Here is a 13,271-nt window from a genome sequence, read left to right as displayed (position 1 = left end):
TGCACCCATGCTAGTAGGACCTCTTGAGCCTTGTTATTTCTTCTTGTTTTTCGTAAATGTGATTTTTCTATTCCGGGCCACTGCAACATGTCCCTTATCCATACTTGTTCCCTTGGAGAACAAAGACTCATCCAGTGTATATGTATATGTCTTTTAGCTACTGTCAGACCTAAAATTGTATACCGCTTACTAAGGTTTTTTGTTGTTGTGTTCTCTGGGAGTATCCCCAATAAGAAATGTTTGATCGTGTGTGTGGAACGTCCCATCCTGTTACTGTCTTGAGGGTACCTAAAACTCCTCTCCAGAACTCCCCCACACCAGGACAGAGCCACACCATATGAAAAATAAATAAATAATAATAATAAAAAATAAAATAAATTTTTTTAAAAAAAAATCGGTGTCTGGTGTTCGGCATTAATTTTGGGAGCACCTTTTTCACGTAGCCTACAATAGAAGTCTGCGTAAGGTTGGTGGTGGGTCCCTCAGAGTCACACAAGTTGTGCTGCAGCTCTGAGGGTCCTCTTCAGTTCCCAAGCCCTAGCTATCAGAGGACTTACAGAGGGCTGAAGGGCCTGGTCACTTGCGGATCAAGTGACCAGGTGTCTTGTTTTAGGGTAGGGACACTGGCACTAGTGGCCTGGTTATCAGGAACCCAGTGCACTTCAAAGTGAAACGTGGGGGGTTGGCACTGCAACCAGAGCCCAGCACCCTACAAAGAGCATATGCACTTTAGCAATGGTTAGCAGTGGTAAAGTGACAAGAGTCCTAAAGCCAACACAAACAATTCAGAAAAATAGAAGGAAAAGGGCAAAAGGTTTGGGGATAACCCTACAGAAAGGGCCAGGTCCATCACCCTCATAGCTCCCAAACCCTCAGTCACTAAGAACTAGCCGGAATACCCTACAATTCGATCCTAAAAACACAGAAAAGCAGCAGATTTAGAAGTCCCAAAAGCAAGTGAAACACTGAGAGACTAGGCTCAAAACACAACTTCCCATGGACCAATTAAAAGTCAGATCCCCTAAAAACTAGCAGGAATATCCTTCAACTTGAGACCAAAACCATGCAAAATCACTAACTTTACTAGGCCTGAAAATATGCTAAATCAAATTTAAAAACGTGTCCCAAAACAACATTCAGTGGATGGAGCCTCTCCAAATACATTTCACACAAAATATCATATTCCCAGCTACATAGGACACTAGCCAACTCTAGGAACCAGCTTGAACACACTATAATTTAACACTAAAAACATGTAAAATCAGGTCTAAAAATTACAAACAAATGTGCACTTAAGGAACAGGCCTTTTTCGACCACTTCCACTGGATCGACCCCTTATGAGACTCACAGGCACAAAACTCTCACTTCTGCCCAAATCCAATCAATAGCCAAATCTGACTAGAACTACCTGGAACACTCAATTCACATCCCAAACACACCCCACCCCAACAACTGCAACCAAGCTAAATCAACACCAAAACACATTGAAGCCCAACCCAATCCATCGCAAACAGTGATTCCATTTATAGCCAAAATTAACACCCATGCCTCAACCCTAAAACCCAGGATTTCTAGCTCCCACAACCCTAACACATACAAAGTCTAAGCTTTAATTCCCCTAACCCTAAAACAACCACCCCAACTCTAAGCCCTAAAACACCAAAAACCTTACCCATACACTAACACACACCATCCCTTACCCAACCCTAACACCTAACACACACACAATCTTGAGCCCTAACACGAAAACCAATCCATGCCCTGAGCCCTAAACCCCCAGCAAACCCATCCGTTTACAAACCTAGAACACACCTAAACCCTACAAACCACCCATCCCCAAGCCCTAAAATTCAAAAACCCTAAGGGAGTTTGATCAGGACAAGAGGAATGATGGGGCATCTGAAAAAGATAACCAGATATCACAACAGGGATTGAAAAACTGAATATTAGAAACAGGTCTAGACAGTCCAGACCTTAATGTAATAGTTGGTTATTCTCCTTTTCAGATGTCCCATCATTCTCTTGCCCTCATAAGACCCCTGTATCAAGTTGAGGATAGAAACATAGTTGACATGCAAAACAAACAATATTTTGATATTGGTGTAACATTTCTAATTGTCTTTGTTGTTTGTTTAAAAGAACACCCACAGACAAAAGTCTCTTTGTTACTTCACATTCAACTGTGGGTTACAGTACAAGCCTTCTTGTAAAGACAACCACTGTGAATTAAGAGCTGTTAATGGCCCAGGTTCCGATGGGTTTAAAGGTGTCTCTTGTACTGTAAGTAGTAGTAATGTATTTTCTGGCCTGGCTTATCCGCCACTACATTGTATCCTAAGTATAAAAAATAACTGCTGTTGACGTAAGTGGATTTTGCTTCATGCAACAGTGAATTTGTTTAGTGATTTACCTGTGACAGTGTATATGCTTGCTGTTCTCCACACGGGAGTGAAAATACATGGGATCGACCCCTCACTACTGCTTGATATGTAACAGCTTTTAATGAATTAACCAGTCTTCAAAACAGCACATTTGGGTGGAATCTCTTGCAAGCCCTTTGCTCTTACTTGCATCTGATATTTTAGTTACAAAGATAAAATCCAAATGAAGTATTTGGCATCCTAATAATTTGCCATTCATAACAAACTCCTTTAATGGTTCATTATAAATAGGATGCCAGTGGGACTTTAAACAACCATGAACAAAGGCATCTTTCTCAAATCTACCTGCACACAAAACTCTTTATTAACTGCATATATGATGACATTAACAAACAAGTTACTTACCTTCTGTAACGCATTATATGGTAGAGACAACCTAGCTGCAGACTCCTTATCTTTGATTTTCCCTAGGCATCAAGCTGGATCCTGACCGTTTTGCTGAGCAATACCCCTTGTGCGCACCACTGACTGACTCCATTCGGCTCTGCGTGATGTTGTGGTCACCTATATAGGAGCCACCCAGGCACATGGGGTCAGTTACTTTTATCATAATTTTCCACGCCAGACGCGCAAAGCCATGGCAAGAACTGACACAATGTGTGTCGAAACTGGGGCCATGAAAAAGGGTTGACCCTAACCCTAGTAACAAGTCCGCATAGAGGGGAGGCATTGTAAGAAATTTGCAACTAGATAGAGTCTCTACCAGAAAATGCAATATTGAAGGTAATTAACTTGTTCATCTGATAGAGACTTCTAGCTGCAGATTCCCTACCGTTGATTAGATACCCAAGCCTCCTGGCAGTGGGCTGCGGACAAAGTTTGAGACTAAAAAGGCTTGCTGGACCAAACAGGCAAAATGTCAGTCCCTTCAGACCTGACAGTCCGGAGAGTAGCGTCTGGTAAACGTGTGCAGTGATGCCCACATTGCTGTCTGGCAGATGTCCAGGACTGGGGCTCCACATACTAGCACCCTGGTCACAGCTTTTGCCCCAGTGGAATGAGCCCTTAAGCGCTCTGGAGGATGCTTCTTAGTCAGAGCGTGAAATGATCCTCTTCTGTATTGCCCATCACTTCTTTGCTCCCACATACCCTACAAAGAGTTGGTCGTCCACCCGGAACTCTTTTGGGCGGTTAAGGAAGAACGACAACACTCTTTTTGGGTCCCATTGGTGGAGTTGCTCCACTTCCTTAAAGGGAAGTGGGGAGCAAAGAAGGAAGGAACGGTGATAGTTTGCCCCAGATGAAGCAGGGACATCATCTTAGGAAGGAAAGAGGCACAGGTGCGTAGGACAACCTTTTCTGGAAACCCAGACATATGAAAGGCTTAGATAATAATGCCTGTATCTCACTCACCCTCCAGGCAGATATTATTGCCACTAAGAAGGCTGTCCTGATGGTGAGCAGCCAGAGGGACCATTGTGAAAAAGCTTGAAGAGAGCACACGAGGTAAGTGAGAACTAGATTGAGATCCCACTTAGGCATGACAAAAGGTGTAAAGGGAAACAATTACAAGCCCTTTAAGAAACCTATTTACAATTGGGGACTTAAATTATGAGGGCAAGTCAGGCAGCTGCAGAAAGGCTGATGGAGCAGAGAGATAGTGACCCAGAGAGAAACCCTGTAGGGCAAGAGAAAGAGTGAAGAAAAGAATATCAGACGAGAAGCAGAGAGGATCTATAGACTTCTCTGTACAATATCTTACAAATGTTTGCCAGCGGCAGGCGTATACTGCTTTTGTGGAGGAACGCCTAGCTGCCACAATAACATTATAGACTTTGAGAGGAAGGTCAAAGGCTGTCAGCTGTCGCCGCTCAATCTCCATGCACAAAGACACAGTTGACAGGTTCGGGTGGAGGACCCGCTCATGCTGCTGCGAGTGAAGATCTTCCCAAAGGGGCAGCCTGATCGGAGGATTGATGATCATTTCCAGAAGTTTGGGATACCAGACTCTCCATGCCCAGTCCTTAGCCACAAGGATTACTTGGGGCTGGCCATTCTTGATCTTCTGGACAACTCTGGACAGTAGTGGTATGGGCGGAAATACATACAGAAAGCCTAGACTCTACTCTCGATGAAAAGTGTTGCTGAGCGAGTGCCACCTTGGAAACTCCAATGCGCAATACTACTGACATTGTGCGTTCTATTCGGAGACTAATAGATCTGCCCAAGGCTCTCCCCAGTGCTGAAAGAGACCTTGTACCACCTCCAAATGGAGATGCCACTTGTGATCTGCTAGGCATCGAATGCTGAGTTCATCTGCCCTGGTGTTCAGAGAACCTGCCGGTGTTGAACCACCAGGGTTATGCCCTGCTGTTCCAGCCATGTTCAGAGACGCAGGGCCTCTTGATGAGGGTCCATGACTGCACCCAGCCTTGCTTGTTGCAGTGCCACATGGCGGTGGTGTTGTCTGTGAACACCTGCACTATCTTCCCCTTGACAGAGGGAAAAAATGCGTTCAATGTTAGTCGGATCCCCCTGACCTCCACCATGATTATGTGGAGTCTGGATTCTGCCGCAGACCAGAGTCCTCTGATCTCCACCTCTTCCAGATGGCCACCCCATCCCAGGAGTGACATCTGTCCCTACTGTAAGGTCTGGTTGGGAAAGGGAGAAAAGTCCGCCTCTGACCCAATCACGGTTCGTTAACCACCACTGCAGGTCTTTTGCAGTTACTGCCAAGATCTGGAACTTTTTGGAGAGATTTCCCTGATGCTGCGCCCACTGGAACTTGAGGTTCCGCTGCAGAGCTCGCATATGCCATCTGGCATGTTTTACCAACAGGATGCAAGAGGCCATAAGGCCCAGAAGCCTCAGAATCAGTCTCACCGAAACACAGGAAAGAGGCCAAAACATAGGTATCATAGCCTAAATATCCTGGAGGATAAGCCCGAAGCTGCACTGTGTCCAGAACAGCTCCTATGAAAGGGAGCGTCAGACAGGGAGACAAGCGTGATTTCGGCAGATTTATAGTCATCCCCTGCGAATGTAGGAGGTTTGCCATAGTCTGGAGGTGGGAGACGACAGTCTGGGGCTAGCCTGCCTTTACCAGCCAGTCGTCAAGGTAGCAGAAAACGGAAACCCCTGAACTACCCACATGAGCTGCGTCAACCGCTATCACCTTGGTGAACACCCGAAGGGTGCGGGAAAGGCCAAATGGCAGTAAGGAGAACTGAAAGTGCTCGTGGCCTACCTTGAACCACAGGTACTGCCTGTGGGCCGACAGAATGGGGATAGAAAAAATATGCATCCTGCAAGTCCAGCGCTAGCAACCAGTCTTCTAGGTCTAGGGCAGAAAAGACCTGAGCCAACAGGAGTATCAAACTTCTTATTTATGAGGAAAATATTTATGGTCCGTAGGTATAGAATATGGCAAAAACCATTGTTTTTTTAGAGTATCAAAAAGTAGCGGAAATAACTACAGCCTACTTCTGATCTCAGGACCGTTTCTATGGCTCTTTTGGCCAAGAAAGCCGTAAGTTCCTCTAGGAATAGTGACAATTGATCCTCCGCCAGCTGTTTGAATGTTGGTGTAATAGGAGGAGAAAAGGATTGAAAAGGCAGGATGGTCTGAAGTACCCATGCATCTGATGTTATAGATTTCTAGTGGAGGAGATGATGGTGTATTATAATTCCAACTGGGCATGCATGGTCCTGCAGATCCAAACTAGGATGGCTTTGAGGCTGAAGCTGATGGGGGCTGTGCGGTAGACAACTTCTAGCCTGCAGACCTCCAAGGTCTAATGACACCACACCCACGTCCTTGCAAATCCTGGGTTGGTTGCACAGGACGGTGGATGGCAAAGGGCTGGTGAGGTGCCAAGCCCCTTATAGTGTCCACGAAAGGGGCAAAAGGAAGTCACTGGACGAGAGGTCGCAGAGAGACTCAAGGACTTGGCCGTAGCCCAAGAGTCATTAAAGCACTCCAGGGCTCAGTCTGCCTTCATGCCAAATAAGCAAGTGCCAATCGAAGGGCATGTAAATCAGATTTGCTTGGACATCCCCAAAAAAAACAGATGTCCTCAGCCAGGCGCGATGCTTTAAGGCCACTGCTCTGCCCAGTGAGTCAGACTTATCTAAGCCACACCAGATGGTGAACTTAGCTGTGTCTCTCCCATCTTTCACTGCTTGGGAGAGTATGCCCAGGCCTCCACCGGGCCCTGAGGCAACTCTTGTGCAACCATGTCCCAAATTGTATGGGAGAAAGGGCTCAATAAGCATGAGGTGTTCACCAACCTCAGTGCAAGGCTGGTGGAACAACGTCTTCCCAAGATGGTCCAGCTCTGGGGGAGCGGGAGGGAATGCACTGTGGGACATGAGGCTTGGACTACCAAGCTCTCTGGGAGGAGAGTGTTGGCTGAAAAAGCAAGGGTCGCCCAGCTTGGGGCAATGGCGGCAGGCAATTGTCCTATTTACAGGAGCATCTGTGCTGGGCTTGTACCAAGTTCCCAGTAGGACATCTGTAAGTGCTTCGTTGAAGGACAAAAGGGGTTCAGATTTAGAAGCCCCAGGCTGAAGCACTTCTGTTGAGATATTTGTCATGACAGCCATTGAGGGCAGTTCGAGGTCATCAATAACCACAGCCCTACACACCACCATTGCACAAGATGTTCCCTACTCCACAGCCACAGTAGTGGGTGAAGGGGGGGGTGAAGGGGGGGGGGAGAAGTAGGAGGGGAGAGAAGCCAGTATCTGTAGAGGTATCCAGACCACTAGCCACTCCTAGCTCCCCATACCAGTCCAAAGATCTTTCCAACTGGTGTTCTAAAGGATCCAGTGACCCCTCCTACTCTTCACCCATGCCTGGCTGTGAAAAATAAGAATCAGGCAATGATCTGGCACCTGTGGGTGCCGCCGGCTCCGGATCATCAGTTATAAGAATGGGTTTAGCGCCTCTGGTGGGCACAGGGAGCATCGGCGTTGTGACCAGTCCAGATCCAGATTCATGAGACTCCAGAGGATCAGAGGGTGAAGCCGCTGGCATGGATCTGGTTGAAGTCTCATCTGACCCGATGGGGCCGGAAGGCACGCCACAGGGGCTGGCCTGCTTGAATACGTGGCACATGGCCTCGTAGAACTCCTTTGAGTGGGTGTTGATCCAGCTCCCAGAAAGGGTCGGAGGTATAGTGTCGAACTGGCTAGCTGCTCTGCAGAATCATGCTGGAAACACTGATGTTCCCAGATTGTCTCGTCTGCCAACAGATGAGGTAAAGTCAGCTTGGATTACGACTTCTTATGCCTCTTTCTCAAACATCCCAAGGACCTCGAATGGAAAAAAGAGGACTTGGGGCTCTGAGACCGAGACCTCGACCTCCGCGGAGTCACGCGTGCCAGTGTTGACGACTGCTGGGCCCAAAAGCAGCCACAAACCGCTTTAGGGATCACTCTCTCAAAGCCTTCGGCGTCACGGCCTGACAGTTTGAGCACAACTTGGAATCATGGTCACGCTAGAGGCACCAGAGGCAAACGAGATTTGGGGGTGGAGTGGGGGTTGTTGGTGTCAGTCACCGACTTGGCATGGTGACAGATGCCACACAGTTAAAACCCAGCTTTCTTCAAAGGTATCTCGATACACTAAGAAAAAAAAACTTAACAAAAAGTCGAAAAAAAAGTCCTGTCAAAAACCGACAGAGAGGTAGCTCTCTCCGGATCTGCGCTAACTGGCACGGAATGAGAAGAATTGAAGTGCGCAGCGCTCATATAGGTGACCGCGATGTCACATCTGGTGCCAACGCCATGCAAAGCCAAATGGAGCCACCCGACAGAGTGCGCAAGAGGTATTGCTCAGCCAAAGTTTCCAGAGCCAGCCTGAGGAAAATCAAAAGGTAAGTATAAGGGACTCCACATATTTATCATCAAAGACAGTTGTATGCTCTCATTGGTCTTCACAAATTCTTGTATCTAACACCACTTTTCTCCCACAACATCCTGAGGTTAAGAACTCAAATGACACACATGGGCCATTATTGAATACAGAGATTATGCTACAGCCAGCAAGGCAGAAACATTCAACAGCATCTTCCACCTGCCAATGTAAGGAAAAATGGATCAAAAGATGCAAGAGGGCGCATTTATTACGGGGCTGAGATCCCTCCCACAACAAACATAAATGTATGATCACAAAGACAATGGAAAAAAAGAGGTGTTTATCGGGGAGTAGGATGTTCCTTTCAATACTTACTTGAAGGACCAGAAACTGCAAGTTATTAAAAGGTAATTGTAGAGTTGGGTAAAAACCCTCCATTCGACAAAACCGACTGCTTTGTCAAACCAAGGAGTAACATTTTCTGCAATGCATATATTTTAGAGCTCAGTAAAGATAGAGGGGGCAGGGTGTGACAATGTGGGGGCAATGTTCCAATGGCTAAACAGATTACTTCTTCATAATCACTGATCCCATGAGAATCCCAGGCTTGATAATGGAAAGAACTGGAAAGCTGAGCTCATACAAATTAATCTATTTCTGGGGCAGTTTTGTTCCCTCATTGAAATCATATGCTGCATCCAAACTCGGACGTCCTATCTGCCTGGAAGCCCTGATTGCATAGGAAGGGCAGACCCCGGTATGGTTTTAATAACCCAAATTACCTCAGGAGACTTTCCAAGTAAAAATGTTGCTAGGACCATTAATGAGTGTGATGAAGGTATGAAAGTGCAAGGCAAGGGGCATCTTGTGATTTCACACATAATCGTTATCTGTTTCATTAGTAAAAATGTATGGAACTAGGAACCACACATTCTTTCTGGCATTCCTGCAGTATTCCAAGCATCCAAGCTTTAGTCCAACTGCATCTTTCGAACACATGTTCCTTAACTCTGGCCGGCTCGGTGATTTTTGTTGAACTGCTCAGAACTCTTGCATCCACCATTACTACCACAGTACATAACCTTTGAGTTTATCAGCTACCAAAATGGTGACCCATCAAGATGTCAAAAAGCCTACTTGAGCACAGCTTCAGCAGAGTATTACTTATAATCTTCTGCTATGTCTGCATCCTCGAGCGGAAAAGCCAATTAAATCCTTACACAGGAAACAAACTAATCCCAGACTTTTCCTCTCGGAAGGAAATTTTTGATCCAAACTCTCACCATTAGGCGATAGGTGATAAAGCATTTTTCAACTCATTAGAAATTTCAATGGATCACTAGCCTATTATCAAATTGCTATTTATTTGGGTTCTGGCCTTTCTGATTTCTTAAGCAAATTGCTTGTGTTTACCACACAATATCTCCTCTCTACAAAGCCCCCGAGGCAAACAAAGGGATTTAGGGTCTGTCTCACATTTTAATTTTTTACAGGCTGTTAATCTGTCCTGCAACTACTAGCAGGTTGTGATTCACCCAGTCCAAAAGCATTTCAGGCATTCTTTTAGACCCTCGACAGTTTCCCTTATATTGCCTTTATTCAATGGGCCTACTGTGTTATATCAAAAATAAATAAAATGATTCTGTTGTCATTTAACTCTTATTTGGCATAAATCTAAAAAGAAACCATCAACTCAGGCCCATCATGGAATATCCTGCAAAGATCCCCTCTTGAACCATCCACAGGAGGAATCTTGGAAGACAGGCTTTTTTGATCTAGCCCAATCCACTGCAGGAAAATGATTGTGTAAGATGCAAATCTGCCTACCAATTGTGGTGCTGTCTGCCGAGTTCGAAATAGACCACTTTGTATTTTTAAGGGGTTAATTCAGATGAGGGCCCTAGTCACATAGTTAATCGTATTATCTGCCATCATTACACAACCAACTTTAAGAGGCAGGGTGGTGGCAAAAAAAAAAATCTGCCTAAGAATAAGATGCTTGACAAGAGCAATATCTCTTTTAGCGTTATCACAGCTCCAAACCGAGACAATGTAGTTAATATTATTAAATAAACAGCCACACAAGGGGCATTTTTTAACTTTAACACTTGCTGTACATCAAGTATCTCCTAATGTGAAACATGTCAACATGTGACTTAAGCTCAAATTGAGAAATCTGAGTTTGGGTGGGGGTGCCAGCAAGTGTTATTGTTTCCAGCTATTTTAATATGGTTGTGAACCAGCTCTCAGCTGGGTTCTAAGTGCTTCCAATGTTGGCAAACATGGAAGCAGAGACACGTGGAAAGGAAGCCAATTTTCCAGACTTGGTGCTAGATTTGTGACTGGGCTTGGAACTGGATGGTGATCGAGCTGGGAACATGCTGGGCTAGTTTGAACTGGTCTTGAGCTTGTGCTAGACTATCTGCTCACAGGTCTATGCATCCTCTGCCTGCGCTGTGAGAATAAACTTCTGGGAAGAGTCAGGTTCTCTGTGAACCAAGCTTGGTCTTTCTTATTCCTAACTCAAAGTCCCATAACCTTTCCGGTGCGCAAAGGTGACAAGGGCCCACCGCTGGTCTATCCTCCAACTCATTCATCTCTTGTACCGTTGTTATTTTTGACTCCTCCCAACTCTGGGTACCGCGGGGCCTTTAACTGTTAAACTTAAAAAGCGACAATCTCTATTTCATCACTCATGATTGATTGGTTGGTTGATTGATAGATTGACTCAAGAGAGAGCCACATAATTAATTGATTAAATCCAATATTTCTTTACAATCCATTCTAACATGTAGCATGCTGTGACAAGGCAGGGTTACCTCTGCCAGTGTTCTGAGTCTGATATTTAAACAATGTAAACCATGAAAACCTTGGATATCCAAAATAAAAAGCGGAGATCCCACGGAGCTCGACTACGAGGTACTTTTACAGGTAGCCTTTGAGCTGCCAGCCCCTCCGGTCCTGAGCCCCCGTCTGTACTGCGTAAAAAACATTTTACTTTCAAAGGGTCTTTGGTCACTCCTCCGTGGGATGAAAGAACCTGCCAGCTCGAATAAATAAATGGCTAGGACACCGGAGCGAGCTTCAAAGGGCTGTAACTCTCACATCTAGTCGCAGTCCAAAACTTTACTTCAAGGGTGGAGTTCAAGAGAGCGGTGCTTTCTAAGCATCGCTTAAAAGACCGAGGAGACGCAAGATAAGAGCGCGGTCTGACACTACCGTACCTCTCATGTCTTGCGTGGTGTACAAATACAACATGGACTCAAATGGGATCAGACTGCTTCTTCCACATCAGCAGTCAGGCGGGATCGTGGTTAGCCCAACCGTGTGGAAAACTCGACTTATAAGCATTTCGCCTTCTCCAAAAAACGTCCGAAAAGAGTTTTTCCTCCCTATTTCTCCGGCTCATGGCGGTCACCAGAGACGCAGGGGATAGATAACTCCAATTTTACAGCTGCCATCTAAATATTAAACGGTCTGCAGTAACCGATCACTTATCAAGCCCCTGGATCGCAGTCCGCCCCCCTTTCACCATGTTTTAAATCTGTTTACTTTCCGAAATTGAAAAATTATCAGAAAATGTTTTCATTCGGCTGGAGGTTATCTCTCACGGCTGGACGGCCGAGGCTGAAGGTTTGGCAATATAAAGTGCGTGTGGAATAATTTCCTGTACAGGGATAAGAATCAGTGATGAATGCCACATCTAAGAGCAGGCCGTCTTCAAGCCGAGTGTGGTTAATTACCTCGGGAAAATGTGACACTGGAAGCAACGCTGAAATGAAACACTGGGAAGACATTTAATTACAAAGCTGAAACGGAGAGGGGGATCAATCGAAGGCTCAAACGGCTAATTGATACCACGCTCCAAACATCGTGAGGCGCCCCGGAATACGAAAATAGACGACAAACAATGTTATGAACGAACCTGCTAAGGCCACTCAAATCCGATTCTTGTCTGAAAGGTATTAAGTGAAATTTGTTTCACCACTGATGCTCAAGTATTCAATAAATTCACTTAACATGCTCCATTACCTTGGATTTAAAGGCCTGTAATTCAGCTTCGAGTTCATTGATTTTCGCTTCATTCTTCCGCAGTTGGGACTGGGCCTCTTGGCGGACTGTAAACTCTTCTTCATACTGAAAAGGGAAAGTGGAATAATTATGTTTTTGCGTACAAAATGACTCCGATTGTAAAGGCAAGGCCTTTTACATGCTTGGTTGGAAAATGTCAAACCCGCTAACTTAAGCATATTTGTGATTCTAGACAATCACATCTTGACACCCATAAATTATATTTGCAAACAACGCCCTGCCCCCGCACCGACTCACACATCAAAGTTTGCCAATGAAATCCAAGCGGGCAGCCGATACTTTCCAAAGCAACAGTTACAAGTTGCCAAAGAATATCAAGAGGATATTTTAAAACCCATGTCTTTGCTACGAGGTGGGTTTTAATGATAATTTGATGCAGACTGCTGTATGAAGAATTACTAATATAAATTTACATTGCAAGCTGAAAGGCATCGCAGTAAAGAAGTGCTGCAGGTCTAATTGGTTCATTAGCAGCACTCACTTCAGATGCAGTCTACCAACGTAAACAATTCACCGTCCATTGTTCCTGTTGTAATTAGCAGAAAGGCCTGTCTGTGTCACACACTCAACGAAAGGTTTCCAGCTGCCGAGAGATCCCCGAGATTGGGCTCAGTTTATAACACCGAGGGATGATTAAGTGCTTCGAGGAATTTACATAATCAGGCTGGTTCACATTTTAGCGATAAAGAGCAGGTACCGTTCATAAGTAATAAAACTCGTTTTCATCTTGCATTTAAACCTTCAAGTTTTAATCACACTCCGCGCTGATGGGCAGCTTTTTAATTAAACCAATTCGCAGCTCCTCCTGAAACTATGGCGAACTCTTAAGTTATTTAAAAATATGCTAGGTCGGTGTAAACGGAAAGTTTTTTGCCTGGCCTACCTAGAATCGGGGGCACTTTAGAAGGGATTACGGTACATCATGTGGTCCTTA

The 13,271-nt window shown here is 45.3% G+C and overlaps 1 protein-coding gene across 4 annotated transcripts in view; it reads right to left on the bottom strand.

The window, feature by feature from the left end:
- DIAPH3 (diaphanous related formin 3) overlaps nt 1-13,271 on the bottom strand; it is a 1,960,340-nt gene that overhangs the window by 1,146,291 nt on the left and 800,778 nt on the right. For all 4 annotated transcript variants that reach the window (XM_069205304.1, XM_069205305.1, XM_069205302.1 and 1 more), the window contains exon 15: nt 12,278-12,382. In XM_069205304.1, the coding sequence (XP_069061405.1) occupies nt 12,278-12,382 (105 nt within the window). The remainder of the gene's footprint in view (nt 1-12,277; nt 12,383-13,271) is intronic.

Source organism: Pleurodeles waltl, chromosome 8 (assembly GCF_031143425.1).
Source record: "Pleurodeles waltl isolate 20211129_DDA chromosome 8, aPleWal1.hap1.20221129, whole genome shotgun sequence".
NCBI classification, from domain to species: Eukaryota; Metazoa; Chordata; class Amphibia; order Caudata; family Salamandridae; genus Pleurodeles; species Pleurodeles waltl.
Note: the sequence above shows the minus strand (reverse complement) of the source record. Positions and strands in the feature narration are given on the sequence as shown.